The sequence below is a fragment of the Jaculus jaculus genome, chromosome 3 (genome assembly GCF_020740685.1).
Source record: "Jaculus jaculus isolate mJacJac1 chromosome 3, mJacJac1.mat.Y.cur, whole genome shotgun sequence".
Classification (NCBI taxonomy): domain Eukaryota; kingdom Metazoa; phylum Chordata; class Mammalia; order Rodentia; family Dipodidae; genus Jaculus; species Jaculus jaculus.
In genome coordinates, this window is record NC_059104.1 from 88,854,027 (window position 1) to 88,876,007 (window position 21,981).

The following is a 21,981-nucleotide window of genomic DNA, read 5'->3' on the forward strand; positions in this document are numbered from 1 at the left end:
TTTTCAGAGCTTTTGTAAACACTTCATTCTATTAAAGCACAAAAGTAATGGGTATCCAACAGCATTTAGGATACAGAATCAAAAAATCAAATCAGTATGTATTTGTAAAAATCACCTTTACCAGAGTAGGCAAAAAAAAAAAAATTGAAAGTATCAAACTTTAAAACAGTTCTTTTTTCCATTTTTCTGATAAAAATCAAATGCTATAAAATCATCCCACTTCATTCATGTACCTTGCAAGCCTTTTAGGAAAAGACCTTAGAAACAGTTAACCCATTCTTAAAAATGCTCTCCAGTTCAACAAACTTACTTTTAAAAACTCATCTAAAAAACTTCACAATACGACAGGTATACACAATCAGACCACATAATTTATATATTTAGTAATGTTCAAGTTTTCTTTTACATTTGTAATTTAGAATTTATTGGTAGAAATAAAATACACATATAACCACGTACAACTGAAAAAGGCCAATCCCAAGAAAGAGTAAGAAATGCATACATACAGGGTAAATTGATTTACAAATTCAATTTACTAAATTTCACCTTATATACCATTTTTGGATTGACGTAGAAAACTTGAACTGCTGAAGTTCACTTCGTGCTTCTTGAGGATGTTTCTTGTTCACAAAGCCCCCAGTTGTGCCGGTAGCTTCTTAAGGCCATCTGCCACTTCATCCTGTGACCTGGTCTCTTGCATAAAGACATTTATTTACCTTTGCATTGCAAAAGCCTAAATAAAAATTAGCTTCACTTTTATAAAACTTTATAAAACTCCACTAAAAAGAAATCATCTAATTTTTGGGTCAGTCCACAAAATACTTTCTTTTTAAAAAAAAATCAAACACTTTTATGAGAATAAAGATCCTTCAAAGTTTTTAACTCTTCTATGAGAGTTTTATTTTGATTTTCCCGGACTGCAACTCGATTTTCCAGGCATTTGACATACTCTTTCTTCTTTCTCCGACATTCTCGAGCAGCTTCTCTGTTTTCCATCAATCTTATTTCTCTTTTCAATTGGGGGTCATCTGTCTTAGTTGCCTGACAGATAAGAGTGACAGGTGACATCATCACCACAGCTTGTGGCAGCGAAGTGGCCGATGGTGTGGTGCGGATCTGGTATGTCTGCACATCTCCTGATGCAGTTTGCACAACCACCTGGTTGCTGGGCACAAGTATTTGCTGTCCATCAGAGGTTTGTGCATACTGGAGAATCCTACCTTGCTGAGGATTGCCTGAATTTGTCATGGTTAAGGTTTGTAGTCCCTGTACTCCCTCTGTGCCTGGACTGGCCAACTGCAAGGCTCCATTTGGGGCAATGGCAATGTACTGTCTGCTGCTGGTCTGGTAGGTGGGAGTTGGAGCAGACATAGAAGTAGCAGCAGAAACGCCAGGATTTTCTCCGTCTCCTTTTCTGCTTCGTGTTTCTTCAGAAGAGAGGGCTTTCAAAATTTTTCTGTTGGGCAATATGAGAAACATGAGTTCCCTGAACCGCTGAACCAGGCTCAGGTGCAGTCTTGGAAATGTTACTCTTGTGGGAATCTTCCGTAATCAATTGTGGCCGTCGCCCTGCTGCCGCCAGGAGCGGACACGGTCCACTCCCCCTCCCGGGTGGATCCGAATTCACTTCCCAGTCCCCGGCTCGCTGCGAGGGCCGCGCCTCTGTCTCGGGATCGGGCGGGGACGCGCGGGGCCACTCGAGAGCTAGCTGTCCGGGGCTGCCGCTCCTCCGCCGTCCCGGGCAGCCAGCGGAGGCATGATCGACACCAGGCCCGGGGGAAGGGGGGGCCAAACTGAGTCTAGGGGTAAATTTTTTAAAGTAAATATTTGCAAACCAAATTTAGGAACCTACCAAAAACATCATTTACCTCAATGAAGTAATCATAATCTATACTTTTTATGATCTGGGAATTATATCACTATAAATGGATTAAAAAATCAGAAACTTTAAACAAATCAGTAGCCTTCTTATATACCAACGACAAGCATACTGGAAAGACACCAGGGAAACAGTTCCTTTATAATAACCACAGAATTTAAATATTTCAGAGTAACCCTGACTAAGGAAGGGAAAGGCCACTATGGTGTAAACTTTAGAACCCTGAAGAAAGAAATTGAGGAAGACATCAGAAGATGGAAAGATCTCCCATGCTAATGGATAAGAATAATTAGTATCATGAAAATAGTCATCCTACCCAAAACAATATATAGGTTCAAAGCAATTCTAGTCAAAATTCAAGTCCTATTCTTCACAGTAATAGAAAGAATAATTTTAAAATTTGTATGAAAGTGGCATGCTTCTGAGGGGCAGATGGAGAATACTGGGGAGAACCAAGATACATCAATGCATAAATAATGGAGAGTTGACTGTCTACCATGAGATGGGTCACATCCACCTTACCTACCTGGGCTCAGAACTCATTACAGAGGAAGCAGTTATACAAGTACTGCTCTCACAGCCTGAGGACCAGTTTTAGGGAGATGGCAACAGACACTGGTCACTCAAACCTTATAAATGCAGAGATTCAGAGGCTACAGAGAAACCAACACTAACTCAGATCTCTATCTTGACCACCAAGGCTCAAGGAGCATTTTAGAAGAGGGGGCAGAAACACTGTAAGAACCCCAGGGTGGGTAGGAATAGTCTGGGGCACTGTGTGGCCCCCATTCTGACTTTGGCCTCTTGGTCCTCACAATGAATATCAATAATCCCACCAAAGAAGATCTTCAGCAGAATTGGGGCAAAGTGAGGCAGGTCTAAGCATACAACCTTTTAAATAAAAAAATCAATAAATAATAATTAAAAACATTTGTATGGAAGTGAAAAAGACCTTGGATTACCAAAACTATACTTAACAAAATGAGCACTTCTGGAGGAATCACTTTACCTGATTTCAAGTACATTGTATAGCTATAGTGATGAAAAACAAACATGATACTGGCACAAAACAGACACATCTATCAATGTAATATAAGATCCATTTCTAAGTCCATGTAATTAGAGATATCTAATTTTTTTTTGGACCTTTAAAATGTTCTTTACTTTTCTTTCAGCCAAAATTTTAGAAAACAAGCATGACAAGGCACTCCTGTCTACCATCTTTTGACACAAACAAAGAGGCTCAACTGTGTTCCTGTCCACCATTTTAATCTTTCCAACATGTAGTTCATGAGCAATGAATGCCCCCATCTTTCCTTCTTGAACTGTCACCTTAAACTGAGTGTGCTCTGGAATGTTCTCTCTTTTTTTTTTTAATGTTTTTATTAGCATTTTCCATGATTATTAAAAAAATCCCATGGTAATTCCCTCCCTCTCCACCCCCCACGCTTTCCGCTTTGAAATTCCATTCTCCATCATATTACCTCCCCATCACAATCATTGTACTTACATATATACAATATCAACCTATTAAGTACCCTCCTCCCTTCCTTTTGAGATATCTAATTTTTGATAAAGATGCCAAAACACATATTAGATAAAAGACATAATTTTCAGCAAATGATATGGGAAAAACTGGATATCCACATGTAGAAGAATGACTTTAGATCATTTTCTCTCACCCTGCAAACCTGAATGTAAGACCTGAAAGTCTGAAACAGGTAGAGCAAAAAGTTGGGATAACATTTCAAGACAATAGGAAACCTGAATGTAAGACCTGAAAGTCTGAAACAGGTAGAGCAAAAAGTTGGGATAACATTTCAAGACAATAGGAAGGAATAAGAATAGGAACAGGAATAGGAATAGGACCCCAGTGCAGAGTAAAAGGCAAACAATCAACAAATGGAATCTCATGAGACAAAAAAGCTACTGTTTAGCTAGAAAACAATAAAAATACTCAATTGAAACTGGACTATGTAACAGAACAGAGTTTTCAGAAAATCACATATAAATGGGCAATAAATATTTTTAAAATGTCCACCATCATCATCCATAAGAGAACTGCAAACTAATAATGCTCTAAGATTCCATTTCACTTTGATCATAAAAAATTGCTGGTCAGGGGCTGGAGAGATGGCTTAGCGGTTAAGCGCTTGCCTGTGAAGCCTAAGGACCCCGGTTCGAGGCTCGGTTCCCCAGGTCCCACGTTAGCCAGATGCACAAGGGGGTGCACGAGTCTGGAGTTCGTTTGCAGAGGCTGGAAGCCCTGGCGCGCCCATTCTCTCTCTCTCCCTCTATCTGTCTTTCTCTCTCTGTCTGTCACTCTTAAATAAATAAATAAATAAATAAATAAATAAATAAATAAATAAATAAATGCTGGTCAGGATGCAGGCAAAGAGGGACGTAGTCACTGCTGGTGGGGATTCAAGCTGGTTCAGTGATTATAGAAGTCTGTTTGATGGTTTCTCAAAAATCTAAAAATTGATCTACTATATGATCCAGCTATATTACTCCTGGGTATATACCTAAGGACTCGACACTCTACTTCAGAGATACTTGCTCATCCATGTTTATTGCTGATATACTCACAATAACTAGGAAACGGAATCAGCCTAGATTCCCATCAACTCATGAATGAGTTTAGAGGAGGTCACTATCTTTTGGTCACTATCCTCTGGACACAAAGTGACTGATACTTCATAACCTCACATCAGCTGTTGCTGCCTTCACAAGACCTCCTCAGTACTGAGCTGGTCAACATTTCAACATAGAAGAGGATGAAACAAAGTCATCAGAATAGAAGAGGATCTAGCTGGAAAGAAGGAAGATTCCAGTGGAAGGCTGGTGGGAAGGAAAGGAACAAAAGAAAGTATTTGGAGGACATTATGATCAAATTATATTATATTAATGTATGAAAATTGTCAATAAAAAGGAAAAGAAAAACGTTAAGATTCTGAGAATAAGTGATGGTTGAGTGTTCAGTGTTAAATGAGACATCTTTATTTATTTTTTATTTTGTATTAGTTACTGACATAGTATGTAAACAGCAAATATTGATCCTTTCTCTCATTGCTGCCCCCCTCAAAAGGGATCCTCCTCATTGGGGATGCAGGTCAACCCCATGGGGATTGTGGGTTGTGCATTACGGGGATGGAAGTCATCAGTTATGACGAAGAGGCAATGTCTCTGTACATAATGTTCCAACTTGTAGCTCTAACAATCTTTCTGCCCCCTCTTCTGAGAAATTCCCTGAGCATGTTGGGTGAGTTTTAAGTCTACTTCAGTGATGGTAGGAGTTGAGTTTTCTCTGTGTCTATTTCCTTCACCCTTGTGCTGATATCAGGTTTACTGACAAAGCAGCACTCTTGCTCATTTCCCCAATTCCTCTATGGTTTCAGCTGGCACCCTGGTGAAGTGTAATGGGTCATTTTCCTTCTCAGGTCATGCTTTTGTCTGAAAAAGAGAAGTAGATTCTTCAACAAGGGGTGAAGTCAGCACAGGTTTCTCCAATGCCTAGAGAACACTGAAGAAGAGGAGAGGTGGAAAGAATAAAAGAACCACAGGATAGGGAGGAACACTAAGGACACTGAATTGATAAGGACTACAATTCCAGCACAGCACTCTATGTCCACAGCAGACTTCAGTCTCATTAATCTCCACAAAATGCACACAGTTGGTGTCCTTTTGCTCCTTGATTCATACCTGTTTTAAAATGCTTCAATTACATTATCACACAGTTCTTCAAATGCCTCCGAGTCCTTTAGAGAAGTTAGAAAATTTATGAAATAACCAGCAAGAGAAAGATAAACTTTGAAATTATAGGTTAAAGGTTTACATATGGGCTGGAGAGATGGCTTAGTGGTTAAGGCACTTTTGTGAGAAGCCTAAGGACCTAGGTTGAATTCTTCAGGTCCCATATAAGCCAGATGCATATGGTGGCACAGGTGTCTGGAGTTGATTTGCATTGGCTAGAGGCCCTGGCATGCCCCCTCTCACTCTCTCTCTCTTCCCCTCTCTTTCTGTCTCAAATAAATAAATAAAATAGATAAATAAAATAAAATGTTTAAGTAAGGTTTCTATATGAAGCAGTGATGTACTAATTTGTGTTGTGGCAATTTGGACAAGTTATATATGCCTTGTGCAGTGGTTTGGATGTAGGCTATCCCCCACAGACTCATGTGTTTGAACGCTCAATCACCAGTTGGTGAGGATGTTTTGTAAAGTTGTGGAACCTTGGCGAAGGGGAACATTGATGGAGGAAATATGTCACTTTCCTCCAGCCCTTCCTTGCCATATTCCCCTCACTACGTCCTCCAAGCAGGTTCATCAAGAAAGTAGTACTTTTGCTCATTTCTCCAATTCATCTATGGTTTTAGCTGGCTCCCTGGTGAAGTGCTATGGGTTGTTTCTCTCCTCAGGTCCCACTTACATCTGCAAAAGAGAAGCAGATTCTCCAACAGAAAGTGAAGCCAGCACAGGTCAAATGGGATAACCATTATTAGTTTAGAGAGAATTTAATGGGTGTAGACCCCTTTGTAGCCCAAGATTAGTGGGAGCTTGATATTGGAAAGCAAACTCAATATCTGGATATGATTCTTGACTTGTTTCCCAGTTCCAGATATGGTTTCCTTTCCACTGAGCAGATCTGTTAGCTAATCCAAGAGGAGTTGGTTACCCGCCATGGCTGTATACAATTATCGCACTTGTGTGAGCATCAAGTCATGTTGTTTGCTTCAAAGTAGTTTAGGCCTCGAGTTGCTCACATGGATGTTGGCCACTTTTCTCCAGTAGTTCATATAACACCTTCTGGCACTAGACAGTCTAACTGTCTGGGGACTGGCTGTCTTCCTGATTCCCATCAGATCTCTCCATGTTCTGTACTGATAGCATATGGTGTCTTCAGCAGTAGGGTCTTACCATTAATCTCTGGTGGGTAATTGAGTGCTGTGCCAGAAGTCTGTCTTCTTTTGGGAGACTAGTAGGTCTTTCTGATCAACAGCTCATTGTGGGTGTTAACCACAATCCTGGTACTGGGAGTTACAGGCCCACACCAAGGGAAAAGAAAGAAGTCAAAGAAAGAAAATAGGAAAAAGCAAAGGAAAAACAGGAAAAAATAAAAAGGAAACAGGGTAAATTTAAGGCTATATTTCATCTCATTCTCCAGGGCCCTTTGATTCAGGTGTTCCCCTAAGGTCCTGTTGAGGATTTAACATTTTAGTCTGTTTTCCAGGATATAGAATTCTATAGTACCAGTTCCATTTCTCTTCAGTGTTTTGTTCCTTCTCCAACACTTACCCTACCCTCAAGCCCTACCCTCGGTATTGTCCAGGCCTTGAGATGTCTATTAGGTATGCCAGTATCTTGGGCTGATCCAGATTAAGAGACAAATGAGTGAGACCATGAGACAATTGTCTTTCTGTGATTGTGATTGTGTAAGTTCACTGAGTATGATCTGTTCCAAGTTCAACCATTTTTCTACAAATTTCATTGTGTCATGTTGCCCTCTAGCCCGGCTGACCTGGCATTTACTATGTCATCTCAGGGTAGCCTGAAACTCATGGTGATCTTCCTACCTCTGCCTCCCAAGTGCTGGGATTAAAGACATGCACCACCATGCCTGGATCCATCATTACTTTAAAAATATTTTATTTATTTACTCAAGAAATAGAGAGTAAAAGAGAGAGAGAGAGAGAGTATGGGTGCACCAACCAGGGCCTCAAACCACTGCAAAGGAACTCCAGACACATGTGTGACCTTGGGCATCAGGCGTATGTGGGTACTGGAGAATCAAACCTGAGCTTTTAGGCTTTGCAAGCAAGCACCTTAACTGCTAGGCTGTTGCTCCAGCCCATTATAATTACTTTTAAAAATATTTTGTTTAATTTCAAGGACTTTTAGAGAGAAGAGAGACAGACAGAGAGAATGAGTGCACTGTGGCCTCTAGCCATTGCAAATGAACTCCATATTCACGCACCACTTTGTGCAGCTGGCTTTATGTGGGTAATAGGAAATTGAATAAGGGTTGTTAGGTTTTGCAGGCAAGTGCTTTAACTGCTGAGCCATCTCTCCAGTCCTGAAAGTATTATTTTCAATGGTGTCATTCAATGCACTCACATCATATTTACATTCGTGGGGACATATGCCACTGTAGTAGTTACCTTCTCTTTGCTGGGTCAAAACACCTACACAGAAGTAGCTTCGAAAAAGACAGGGTTTATTTCTGGCTTATAGCTTCAAGTGAAAGTTTTATTGTGGTGGCAGGAGAAGACAACTAGAGTCACATCTTTACATCAACAGGGAGGAAGTCGGAAGAGTGAGTTATGTATGACAAGTAGGGCTGGACTCCAAAACCCAGTGACACACTTTTTCCAGCAAGGCTTCACATGCCAAAAGCTCCACAGCCTTCATGAACAGCACCTCTAGCTGGGGATTAAGCATTCAAACATATGAGGCTATGGAGGGAATTTTATATCCAAACCAGCACAGGCCTCAATAAAATCTTTATCAGTCGAGTAGTCATAGTGTGCTAGCTACCATCCACGCCTGTCCTAGCAGACAGGACAATGGTCTCTGTACACAACTGACAATGAATTGAATTATCTCTATTCTCTATCTTTTTTGACTGGACTATAGTTGTTACCACTTGCTTAAGTCTAGGTTCTTTAAGAAGCAGATGCCTGGTTAGTTGTATATCTGTCATAGACAATGAAGAGAGTACTAAGAGAAGCTAGGAACTGGCAAGGCTGATGATGAAGCTGCCAGAGAATTCTTCACATGTCATGACAAGATTCTTGCAACCAGCTTTAATTTAGTTCCTGTTTTCATATGGCTGCTCCTGTCAGTCACTGTCTGAGAGCACTCTGGGGCGGGGCGGGGGGGTAGGCCTTGCAGAAAATGTGATTAATTTCAAAGTTCTCTGTAAAAAGAAACAAAGTGACCAGTCACACTTCTTGAAGCAACACATTTAAAAAGTGCATCTTTATGATCACCATAAAAAACCTAAATATAAAACACCAGTGTTTCATTCATTAAAAACATTCCTCAAGAGATAGTTCAATTACAAGAAAAACATCCCATTAGAATTGTTAATTAATATTTATATAACATATAAAGGTAAAAAAAATTAACCATAATGGTACAAAGGTTAGGAAAAGGAAATGGAAATAAACTATTATATAATGCATAAACTGATGTCTCAAATTCTGATATTGTCACTAGAATTAGCAACCATTAATAACATAAGACAATAATGCAACAGATGGGATAAAATAAAATACTAAGAAGTATTCAAAAAATCTAAAAGAAGACAGGAACCAGGGAAATGGTAACAAAGACCAGACCAGATGGGATGAACAGAAAACAAATAGCAAGATTGTAGGCTTGACTCAATAATTATATTAAATATAAATAGTCTAAACATGCCAATTAAAGAGATAGAAAAAGTTGTTCTAAGTGATGAAAAACTCAAAACCTAACTATATACAGTTTAAATGAATCACAGATGAAATACAAAACAGATTTTTGCCTTAAGAATTATAGGAAACAATATGGAGATTCCTTAAACTAAAAATAACACTGCTGTATGATTCAGCAATTCTACTGCTGCGCATGTTTCCAAAAAGAAATGAACCATTATATCAATGAGATACTAGCTCCGTCATGTTCATTATGGCACTGTTCAAATCACAGCAGCCACTAAATGGAATTAACCAAAGTATCCATCAATGGATGGCCGAACAAAGAAAATGTAGCACGTGTATGCATGCAAGCACACACACACACACACACACACACACACACACACACACACACAGAACTACCATAAAAGAATGAAATCCTGTTATTTTTGGCAATATGGGTTAATTTGGAGGTCATTATGTTAAGTGAAATAATCCAGGAAAGCAAGTAGTAGATGCTGCTTTGTCATTTATTGAAACTGGAAAATCAATCCTATAGAAGAGCTAAGTGGAATAGTGGTCACCAAAGGGTGATGGGCAATGGGGATAGAAAGAAATAATTTAATGGTCACTCCACAGATAGAAGGAACTACTTCTGATTTACTTTAGCTTAGGAAGGTAACTATTATCTCAGCAATGTATGATAGATTTCAAAATAACTAGAAGTATGAAAATTCCTGGCACATTGAAAGGGTTACTATGAGTCTTACTGTCTTGATTTGATCAGTGTACATTGCATAAATAGAACAGATTATTATACTCTGTAAATATGTGCATATATTTTGTCTCAAAAAAGTAAAAGCCAAAGAATTTAAAAAGAATGAGGAAAGATACATTGTGTAAAAAATAATCATAAGGAATTTGGAATTGTTACATGAATTTTTGATATAACATAGAATATTAACATATTATTAGTGGTGTTTCATAATAGCTTCTTACACTTGGAATGTAGCTCAATAATAAAGTTCTTGTCTGGTAGATATGAGGCCCTGGTTCAATTTCCGGAACCACCAAAAACATAAAAGCACCATAGAAACTAATGACAACTAATAAAGGACACTTAATGGTTAGTAGCATGACTGTGAACTCTTAGAACTTCACACACGTTAGACAAATATTGACAGGACTGAAAGAAGGGATAGAAAACTTCACAATTCAAGTTAGTGATATCAGCATTATCTCTTCAGTAATTAATAGAACATGTGGACAGAAAATCATCATGTATACAAAAGTCTTGAATGACACTATTAGCTTACAGGAACAAAGGGACATTTATTGAATATTTTATCCAAGAACAATAAAACAATAAAATGAGCATTTTTCAAGTTCACATGGAAAATTCAATAAGATAGACCATATGCTGAAACATTAAATAAGTTTCAGTAAATTTAAGCTTACTGAAAGCATACAAAATATGTTTTTTCCTACTAGAATTAGACACTAAGGACAGATCTTTGCAGAATCTCCACACATATGGAAGTTAAACTCACCACACACTTCTAGATAACACAACCGTTAGAAAAAGGACAGGGGATATTACAAAATATTTCTGAACTAAACATAACTGAAAATGATAAGGTACTTTTTGTGAGAAAATTTATAATTTTTTTTGTTTTTGTTTTTCAAGGTCGAATTAACTCTGTAGTCTCAGGGTGGCCTTGAATTCATGGCAATCCACCTACCTCTGCCTCCTGAGTGCTGGAATTAAAGGTGTGCACCACCACGCCTGGCTCTAAAATTTGTAATTTTTAAATATATTATAAAAAAATTAAAATCAAGAATCAATAATTTGCATGGTAAAAGCCAACAAATAGGAGAGAAAATTTAACTCAAAGAAAATAGAAGAAAGGAAATGATAAAAATTAAGTATAAATTAAAATAGAAGCTTAACAAAGAGAAAACCAGTGAAAAAAGAATGCTGATATTTTAAAGATCAATACATTTTGGCTACAATTAAAAAATTTGGCTGGGCATGGTGGCATATGCTTTTAATCCCAGCACTGGGAAGGCAGAGGTAGGAGGATTGCCATGAGTTTGAGGTCACTCCTGAGACCACATAGTGAATTCCAGTCCAGCAGTACGAACATAAGCCAGATGCATAAGCTGGTGCCCTGACACTTTCTTTCTCTCCTTATCTGTCTCTTTCTCTCTCTAAAATAAATAAAATATTAAAAAAATAAAATATCTGAAATAAAACACTTGATTGCACACTGAAAAATGGTGAGTCACTTCAGATTTGATAGACCTTAAAAATAATGAAATATTGTCAGTAATTGTTAAGTTAAAGCCAAAGGAATTTGAAATTATTTGAAAGATGATAATTCACAAAATTTACAAAAGAGGAAAAAGAAATTCTAAACATACCTCAACATGTTAAATGAAATTATTGTTTAAATCATTCTGCTTCCTTAAAGTTGATTTAATATTGGATTCTTCCATTCATTTCATGTTAGAATATAGGTAAAAAGTAATATGTAAGAAGAAACTTGGAGGACAATTTATTTCAAGTGATTTTCAGTTTTTAAATCACTTGAATGTACAAAAAATTACTAATTCTTGAAATTCTCCTTTTTGTGGGATGGGTTTTATCAATTTTATAGATTTAATAGTTACTTAAATCAAACTTTGTAGTTTATGCACATCTGCAAGTGTGGTATTACTATTGCTGATTTCCATGCAGTATTATTATCTGTCAATGACATCAAGATAACTTTCCCAAGCTCACTTATGAATGCATTATTAAGTTGGCATCTGACTCCCGGTCAGTTTGACATCACATCTTTCTCCTCATTGTTATACTTGGCTTTCTTATTTAAAATTTCTGTGAGATACACTTCTCCTCCTGCTTTGTGAATGCTTTTAGAAAGGTTTAGTCTTTAATCTCAACTATTCTGTCTTTAAACAGTTCTGCTTTGAACAACTCATCATTCTTCTGTGGTCACCCGATTCTTCAGTTTGAAGTTTGGTCTCTTTTCTCCCAAGGTATTTTCTTTTCTTTTCTTTTCTTTTTTTTTTTTTGGTGTTCGAGGTAGAGTCTCACTCTAGCCCAGGCTGACCGGGAATTCACTATGGAGTCTCAGGGTGGCCTTGAACTCATGGCGATCCTCCTACCTCTGCCTCCTGAGGGCTGGGATTAAAGACGTGCACCACCACGCCCAGCCCCAAGGTATTTTCTGTTTAATTACCATTTTAAAAAATTTATTCAAGAGAGAAAGAGAGAGAGAGAGAGAGAGAGAGAGAGAGAGAGAGAGAGAGAGGAAAGGATGGAGAGAGAAATAATGTGTGTACCAGGTTCTCTAGCCTTTGCAAACGAACTCCAGACACATATGCCACTATGTGTATCTGGCTTACATGGGTACTGTGGAATTGAACCTGGGCCCTTAGGCTTTGCAGGGATATACTTAACTACTAAGCCATCTCTTCAGCCCTTATGATCATTTTTAACTTATTTCCTTTTGCAGATTTTGGACAACATCTAGTCTTAAATCCAGCTTCTATCTTATACTTATCTATTCATCTTATCACCTTGCTCATTGTGGTGGTTTGAATAGATGGCCCCCAATATATTCAGTTGTTTATAGTTTGTATCTTTAGCCACCTGGCTGGAGGCAGTGTCACTGGGTGGATCTTAAGGTGTGGTGGTGGGTTTCAGATTTCAATCTAAAGATATGCAAAGTGTGCCTAGCTGGAGTTCCTGAAGTAGGCTGTGGCTTTTGACCTTTAGGCTTGTACTTCTCTCTCTCTGCTTGGACCTGTGAAGGCAGGCCAGCTTCTTCTGCCATTTATGGAACTTCCCCTGGATCTGTAAGCTTCAATAAATCCCTTCCTCCATAACTGTGTCTGGTCTGAAAATTCAACTCAGCGAACCTGAAGCTGTCTGCCACAGGACTTGGTACTGAGGAGTGGGCTGAGATGAAACTTACCATGTGGATGTTGATCTTTTGGAACTGTTGTTTTGGAGGAATAGGCATGGACTTGGTTCTTGCAACTAAAGATGTCTTCTGGAGAGGTAAGCCAAGTTTTATGGACTATTCTGATAAGAGTCTGAGAATGCTAAGTGCAGACAGCATTGAACTTTGAGGCTTGGCTTATGAGCTTTCTAAGGGGAAGGAAAGACTGCAGAGGACTTTGTTGGAACTGGGCTACTGGCATAATGGCTGGCTGTGTCCTGCTGCCCAGGCCCAGAGAGTTTGATCAAGGTTAAATTTGTAATGGACTGATGTGCTTGGCTAGAGATATTGGACTGAGAGATTTAAGATTTTAAGCTGGAAAACCTCTAGCAAGTTAAAATTGCAGGCACTGAGACTGGTTTTAGGTTACTGAATCTTCTATTTTCAAACACATTAGCAATCTTAAAGGAAGATGGTTCAATTGCTTTACCATGGAAAGGATGCCTGAGGAAAGACTATCATAGAAATGCAAACACTTTTGGAAAGTGTTGACTGGAGAATGAACCTGCTTTTCAAGGTTATGATTTATTTTGTCTGTGAATTAAGAATATGGCTGGGTCCTGCACACCTGGTATTGGTTTCATAAGCATGAAAAATGAGAGGAGCGGTCGTGAATTGCACATGCTTCCAGGAGCTGCTGCTGAGATGCGGTATGAGGTAGGGCTTGATGCTCTGATAGGCTGAAAGAGCCTTTGGAAAATGTGAGGAGTGGTCATGAATTGCACATGGTTCCAGGAGCTGCTGCCGAGATGCAGCATGAGGCAGGGCATGATGCCCTGATAGGCTGAAAGAGCCTTTGGAAGATAGGCCGTGGTTTGCATGAAGACCTCAAGATGTTTTGGATATACCAGGAGTATGTAAGGTCTATCAGAGAGTGCACTGTTGGCCTAAGATGGAAGTGTTCCTTGGCTACTCTGCCCAGCTGGAGGGGTGGAATTGGAAAATCTGGACACTGTCAGTCTTTGGTTGTACTGCAGAAGTTTGATGTTTGTTTGATGGTGGTTGAGTTTGCATTGTTTTAGTCTCTCCTTGCTATGCCTTATATCAGCTGAAAATGTTTACTCTGTGCCTTTATATGTTAGAAGTGTTTAACTTGTTTGATTTTACAGGTCTTAATATCTTAAATTGGTCAAGACTGTGGGGACCTTTGAAACTGAACTGAGTAAAATTTACAATGTGTGATGGCTATAAATCCATTAGGGGCCAGGGGTGGAATGTGGTGGTTTGAATAGATGGCCTCCAATATACTCAGTTTATAGTTTGCATCTGTAGCCACCTGGCTGGAGGCAGTGTCACTGGGTGGATCTTAAGGTGTGGTGGTGGGTTTCAGATTTCAATCTAAAGATATGCAAAGTGTGCCTAGCTGGAGTTCCTTAAGTGTGCTGTGGCTTTTGACCTTTAAGCTTGTACTTCTCTCTCTCTGCTTGGACCTGTGAAGGCAGGCCAGCTTCTTCTGCCATTTATGGAACTTCCCCTGGATCTGTAAGCTTCAATAAATCCCTTCCTCCATAACTGTGTCTGGTCAGAAAGTTCATCTCAGCAAACCTGAAGCTATCTGCTACACTCATGGTCCCAGGAGTCAGCATTTTAGTCAGATTTGGTTTGTATTTCTTTTCTGTCTGTTTTAAAAATCATAAAGCTGTTGTCTGTTCTTTCATAATGTCATTTTGAATACTATCTTTGTTTTTCTGTTTGCTCTGTGGCAACACTTCCTTGATGCATTACTCTGCCTAGCCTCCTGCTGTTTAGCTGATCCTATCTATTACTGTCATGAAAAGAACTGTTTTGTCATGGGCATAGAGTACTAAAAATGACCATCTAATATTGTTACATTTTCTGTTATATGAGTTTTTTTTTTTTTAAAATATGAGTTTCCTTGAGCCTAGGAAGGGGTGGCTTAGATGTCCTGTTTAGGACTAGGAAGTGGACAAATTTGCTAGCTATGCTTATCTTCATTAACATCTGTCCATTGCAGAAAGAAACTTCTAACACTGGGACTTTTTTTTTTAATTTAATTAATTAATTAATTTATTTATTTGAGAGCGACAGACACAGAGAGAAAGACAGATGGAGGGAGAGAGCGAGAATGGGCGCGCCAGGGCCTCCAGCCACTGCAACCGAACTCCAGACGCGTGCGCCCCCTTGTGCATCTGGCTAATGTGGGACCTGGGGAACCGAGCCTTGAACCGGGGTCCTTAGGCTTCACAGGCAAGCGCTTAACCGCTAAACCATCTCTCCAGCCCAACACTGGGACTTTTGAAACACAAAGAGAACAAAGGGTATTGAAACAGAGTGGGAGATATTTCAGGCTGTAAATCCCTTTAAGAAACCAGCCATTTATCTTGAATCTTTTCACTTATCATTTCAATATATTAAATATACATCTTAAAATCAATTTGACACTAAACATAAAACTGATCAGATGACTTATTGCTGAATTTAATTCAGTGTGCATCCTTGGTTGTCATCTAAATTCCTTTCAAATGGGGACATTTCTGCTGCCATCTTCTCTCTCTGGACAGGCTGTCGACTTTTTGTTGAAATTAAGACTTGGTCTTGGACTTCTTTTGTATGGAGTGGACAATATTATCTTTAACACAATTACATGGTATTTGAAGGCATACCAGTCAATTGAGGCTTAATACAAATACCACATGTACAATCTGCCACCATGAATTTATTATAATTCATGCTTCACATGTATTTTTATGTTGGTAATAAGCAATGAAGCCATTATAAGTAGATTCAAATTTTCAGAAAGGGACAATTCTGCATTCAAATGTAACTTAATCAAGCATATTTATTTCTTTGCTACTCTCTGGCTATATTGGATCAAGTTAACAGTGAAAAGATACAGAGGAGTCCTGGTTCACTTGAAATAAAACCTTGATGCATTGTAAATTAAGTTCCCATGGAAACCATCCCTGAAGTGATAAAAACCTCTCAAGAACGTTCCTTGGTATTGCATCATGTTTACAGAACCCCACAAAGCTCCCAGAGGCAAGCTAATACTTAATGAATCCCTAACGGCTCCTGTGCCTGTGGGTCTCAAAGCTTATTTGAACTTTTTGATATTGGTTTGAATTTATCTGTCTCTTAAGTGTCAGTAGTAGAATTGAAGACAGGAAATGGAACTCATTAGCAATCCTCTGAGATTGGGACAGGTATAAGGATAAAATGGCCAATGAATCCCCATTATAGGGTTAGACTGAGTTGAGAGGGAATGAGTCCTCACTGATGTATGTGCATCTGTACCTAACATACTCATGCCAAGATGTGTGCAGCAGTGTTAGCTGAATTTGTTTAGAAGAAGATGGACTTGTGTGTGATAATTTTGTACCTTTTCCAAGAGTTCTCCGGTCTTATCTTTGGTCAAAAACATACAAACCATTTGCTAACTGAATTTCCTCAAATAGAGATTTATTTCTCAGCTATTAAATCTGCCATTTAAATAAAGTTTTTGATAAAGAATGCTGATTCAAGTTGATACCCAAAGCTTTGTTCTTTCATTGACCTCAGTTAGTGACTGCGATGTGAGTTGTGATTGTCTAAATACACTGCAAAGTTTCTTGCCTCTCTGTCTTGTTACTGCACACAGAATTTTTCCCTCAGAGTTAGTAATCTATATTTAAGGTACAGGACAAAAATGTGATGCCTTTGAAGCATCCTATATCAAGCTACAAATGTCAAAGCTTTAGACGAAAATTTATGATCAAGCAATGTCTCTCAAGTCTCTTGGTAATGTTAGGTTACTGTATTTAAAATTCAAATCTCTCCCTTTCCTTTCCTTTCTCTTTTCCTTATCTTCCTTTTCATCACAGCACTCTTCATCTTTTCCTTCTTTTATGTGCTTTCTGTCTTCTTGTACTTGAATATTTGAATGAATGTTCTATGTATATATAACTTTCTGTCTGCTCTTAAGAACAGCTCAGACTTGGAAGAGTTTCTGAGACATGGTAGAAACACAATGTCATTCTTTGCCAAAGTCATAGGATGCCCATTATCAGTCATATTGATAGTAGGGACTTTGCCAAAGTCATAGGATGCCCATTATCAGTCATATTGATAGTAGGGACAATGCCTGGACTTCAGATCTTGACATATATTAATACTATTATCTAATATTTGTTTTCAGTTACCAAGATTGATCTTTATGAGTAGACAGTAGGGGGTAATAAAGTATTTCTTTATATTTGAGCTTAGACAAGTTTAAATAACTCTGTGATTTGAGTGAGATAATTAATCTCTTCTGATGTTCAATACTCTCTGTCATTTAACCTTTTATGACTCTAACATTTTCCACATTTCTTTAAAATTACTTGTTTTTAATCTATCCAGAGTCTCAGTAGATCCTTGTCTTGTGATTAAAGATGTTGTTTCTGAGACTTCATTACCACTCTCAGGGAGGCAGTGACTGAGACCATGAATATTGTAGATGGGTAGACCAGATTTTGTTCGTGATTCTGAAGGGTTAGCTATGTACACTGCTTCTTAAAAAAACAAGTTTTAACTTTATAGATGATATAATATGTATTTATGTACATAATATGTATTTATCATGTACAACATTATTACTTAAAAATATAATATATGGGCTGGAGAGATGGCTTAGCGGTTAAGCGCTTGCCTGTGAAGCCTAAGGACCCCGGTTCAAAGCTTGGTTCCCCAGGACCCACGTTAGCCAGATGCACAAGGGGGCGTACGCGTCTGGAGTTCGTTTGCAGTGGCTGGAAGCCCTGGCGCGCCCATTCTCTCTCTCTCCCTCTATCTGTCTTTCTCTCTGTGTCTGTCGCTCTCAAATAAATAAATTAAAAAAAATATAATATATTCTTGTATAATGGTTAATATAGCTTGTTACCATATATTAGCTCATATATTTATTTTTGTAGTAATGTCCATTCTTTTTTATGCAAGAGTGGGAGAGGAGAAAGAGAGAGAGGAGAGAATTGGCACACCAGGACCTCTAGCCACTGTCATTGAACTCCAGACGTGTGTGCCACCTTGTGCACATGTGCATCCTTGAGCACTTGTGTCACCTTGTATGTCTGGCTTACATGGGATTTGGAGAGTTGAACCTTGGCCCTTAGGCTCTGCAGGCATGCACTTTAATTGCTAAGTTATCTCTTAAGCCCAGTAACATCCATTCTTTACATATTTAAAATATTTATTGGAGAGAAGGGGTAGAGAATGGGTGCACCAGGGTCTCTAGCCACTGCAAATAAACTCCAGATGCATGCTCCACCTTGTGTATCTCGCTTAGGTTGGTACTGGGGAATTGAACCTGGGTCTTTAGGTTTAGCAGGCAAGCATGTTAACTGATAAGCCATTTCTCCAGCTCCCATTCTTTACATTGTTTAAGAAAAAATGTATCACCATTAAATATAGTCCACTTCTTGTAAATCAGATCTCTTGCATCTTATTTCAAAATTAGGGTTAATATATGTAATTTGTAATAAATGATGTAGAATTATTTCTACATTGCTTTCATATCCTTGGTGTCTGTAGGAGGATGTTGTGTCAGACACAGTGTTTGGTAAACAGGAAGTGCTCTGTGCAAGCCAGAAAGAACTATATTTTCCCACAGTGCTTAAAAAGATACAAAATGTAAATAAAAAAACCAATTAATTAAAATCCACATGTAACTATCAATTGTGTAAATGAATATTTCTTCTTGCTTGGGAAGGCAGACTCTGGGGCAATGGTCCTGTGGGAGCCTCTGTGACAAGGTCATGGAGATCCCTAATAAATGCCTTTCATCTCCTATTGTCTGTGGTGCTAGGAGAAGATGCTATTTCCTCAGTGGAAACTGTCCAGAACTCTAATGACAAAGGCACAATCAGAGAGGTGTGCTGCATGCAGTTCTGATAGGAAACCAAACTAAAGTAAAGGTTTTGGTCCTAAAAGTGAAGAAACAGTGGCACAGGAATCTGAGCTTCAAGTTGTCAGTGTCCTATCATAAGACCATTTGCATCTTCAAGAAAGAGATGGATGGGAAGCAGTAGAGACTGGCTCAGCTGAAGGGGTGAGTGCCTACCTATCCCCTGGGTCCTCTTTAGAGTGGTTAGGAGTTCAAAGCACAGAATTCAGAGGGTTGCGTTTCACCTACTGTAGCAATGCAGTAGCACTGTATCTCTACTAGCTGCTCAGGGTCCTTACCTATAAAATGTGAACAGTCATAATGCCACACCATTTGGAAAGAGTCCCACAGTTAGTGTCAGTAAGTAGTTACTGTTGTTTTTCTTCCCACCACATGAACTTCTGTGGTTGTAGCATCTATCTATCTATCTATCTATCTATCTATCTATCTATCTATCTATCTATCTATCTATCATCTATCTATGTTTTCTTTTCCCTTCACAGATATTCCTAGAGGAGAATGGCTGCATGGAACACCTCCTTCGTAACAGAGTTCATCTTTTCAGGTTTGACAGACCAGCCAGGACTCCAGATCCCTCTCTTCTTCCTGTTTCTCTGTTTCTATGTGGTCACTGTGGTGGGAAACCTGGGCTTAATGACCATGATAGGGCTGAACTCTCACCTCCACACCCCTATGTACTTCTTCCTCTTCAACTTGTCCTTCATAGATTTCAGTTACTCTACTACCCTCACCCCCAAAATGCTGGTGGGTTTTGTCTCACAGAACATCATTTCCTATGCAGGGTGTATGACACAATTTTTTTTCTTCTGCTTCTTCGTTTTCTCGGAATCCTACATCCTGTCAGCAATGGCATATGACCGCTATGTAGCCATCTGTAAGCCACTGCTATATAGAGTTACCATGTCTCCTCAGATGTGTTTATACCTTTTGTCAGCTGTTTATGGGATGGGAGTTTTTGGAGCTGTGGCTCATATAGGAAATGTAATGTCCTTGACCTTTTGTGCAGACAACCTCATCAACCACTATATGTGTGACATAATTCCCTTCCTTGAGCTATCCTGTAATACTTCTTACATAAATTTGTTCTTAGTTTTTATTGTTGTGGCCATTGGAATTGGGGTGCCTACTGTTACCATTTTTATCTCCTATGGTTTCATCATCTCCAACATTCTCCACATTAGTTCCAATGAGGGCAGGTCCAAAGCCTTCAGTACCTGCACTTCCCACATTATTGTAGTGTCTCTTTTTTTTGGGTCAGGAACGTTTGCATACCTTAAGCCACCCTCTATTTTGCCTCTAGACCAGGGAAAAGTGTCCTCTGTTTTCTATACTGCTGTGGTTCCTATGTTCAACCCATTAATCTATAGCCTGAGGAATAAGGATGTCAAAATTGCCCTGAAGAAAACCTTGAGCAAAAAAGTCTTTTCTTGAAAGTGATCTTGAAATAGAACCTGAAGCATTGTTGGAATTTTTTTTTTCTAAAACTTGTTTAGTTTTTTTTTTTTTTTTTCAGTAAAGCAAGTGAAAGTCAGTATTTCCTACCCTCTATTAACATATAATTTTTTTTATTATTAGTTATGTATGTACTGAGTATACAGCCTTCTCCCTGTTGTCCCCTCTGCAGATTGTGGGTGATGCATTGTGGGGGTGGCCTTCAGTTTTGGGAGCGAGCCAATGTCACTGTGCATAATGACCCAACTTATGTCTCTAACAATCTTTTGGCCCCCTCTTTCATGAATTTCCCTGAGCCATGTTCCAGCATGTGGGTAACATCCACAATGAGCGGCTGATCAGATAGACCCACAAGGTTTCCCAAAAGAAGACAGAATTTTGTCAGAGTACTTGATGACCAACATATAAATTTTAATTCTTGTTCTCGAGCACAATTATTTTATACATTGCCAGTCCAACCTATTATTCCAATCAGTCTTTGTTTTACAAAAATAGTTTTTACAGCCATAAAATATTTTATATTTATTATGTCCAAGAAGTAATTTGATCCAGCCTCTTCGTGGATATATTACACACTGGAGACTCATAAATATTTTTTAAGTTGCCTACAGACATGGATGTAACCTCTACGAAAGCTGAGCCTGAAATGCATGCCCTTTTTAATCCATTATACTCTGTTTTCTTTCAGCTTTATTTGTTTGTTTTGTCTTTTCCATAAACAATTTTACTTATAACTTTTTTGTTTTGTGTGTGTTATTGGTGTAGTGTGTGTGTGTGTGTGTGTGTGTGTGTGTGTGTGTGTCCGTACTCTCATCTGAGGTGGCCTGATGAGATGTCAGGTGTCCTCCTATATGGCTCTTCTACCCAGTCTTATGAGCTGGAATCTCTTTACTGATCCCAGAGCCTGTGTGTGTGAGTGTGTGTGTGTTCCAGTGATTCTCTGCTTCCCACAGGACTGGGGTTACAGATGTAACCATGCCCAGCTGTTTCTTTAGGTCCTGGGTATCAAATGAAAGCAGTCTCTCAGGCTTCCTCAGGCACTCATGCTTGCACAGGAGGTACTTTTACCTTCTGAGGCATTTCTTGAGCCCTGATTTCTAAATTTGTTGCTGTTGTTATTGACATATAAAGGAATGAATCAGTATTCCCAGTGGTGACATGCATGTTTTCATGGACTCATTTTTGGCATAACATTTTTAGAAGAGTATTGGGGATGGAAATTTTGATTGATTTGGTATTGACACAGAGATAAAGATTTTACACAGAATGAAACATTTGCACTCATTGATATGGTGTGCAGAGCCCTCCAGACCTTCTAAGAGGAAGAAATGCACACATAAATGACTTAAAGACACAAGCTTCAGT

General features: G+C 38.8%; 2 protein-coding genes across 3 annotated transcripts; one reads left to right on the plus strand and one right to left on the minus strand.

Moving 5' to 3' along the window:
* Positions 1–831: 831 nt before the first annotated feature.
* Positions 832–1,371, minus strand: LOC123459386 (cyclic AMP-dependent transcription factor ATF-1-like). The gene has a single exon (XM_045145864.1). It carries the CDS (start codon positions 1,369–1,371, stop codon positions 841–843), a length of 531 nt encoding a protein of 176 aa, XP_045001799.1. The 3' UTR covers positions 832–840.
* A 12,807-nt stretch (positions 1,372–14,178) lies between these two features.
* On the plus strand, positions 14,179–20,595 carry LOC101616802 (olfactory receptor 8B12-like). Of its 2 annotated transcripts, none has more exons than XM_045145448.1 (2): positions 14,179–14,186; positions 19,659–20,595. In XM_045145448.1, the coding sequence occupies exons 1-2, from the start codon at positions 14,179–14,181 to the stop codon at positions 20,593–20,595; spliced, it is 945 nt and encodes a 314-aa protein (XP_045001383.1). The 2 variants fall into 2 exon arrangements, with proteins under 2 accessions (XP_045001383.1, XP_004670657.2); XM_004670600.3 differs by lacking the exon at positions 14,179–14,186 and adding an exon at positions 17,440–17,450.
* Positions 20,596–21,981: the final 1,386 nt, after the last annotated feature.

Bases quoted from the DNA above. Each gene is read 5' to 3' on its own strand.
- LOC123459386 (XM_045145864.1), bottom strand. From the start codon at position 1,371: ATGTCTGCTCCAACTCCCACCTACCAGACCAGCAGCAGACAGTACATT.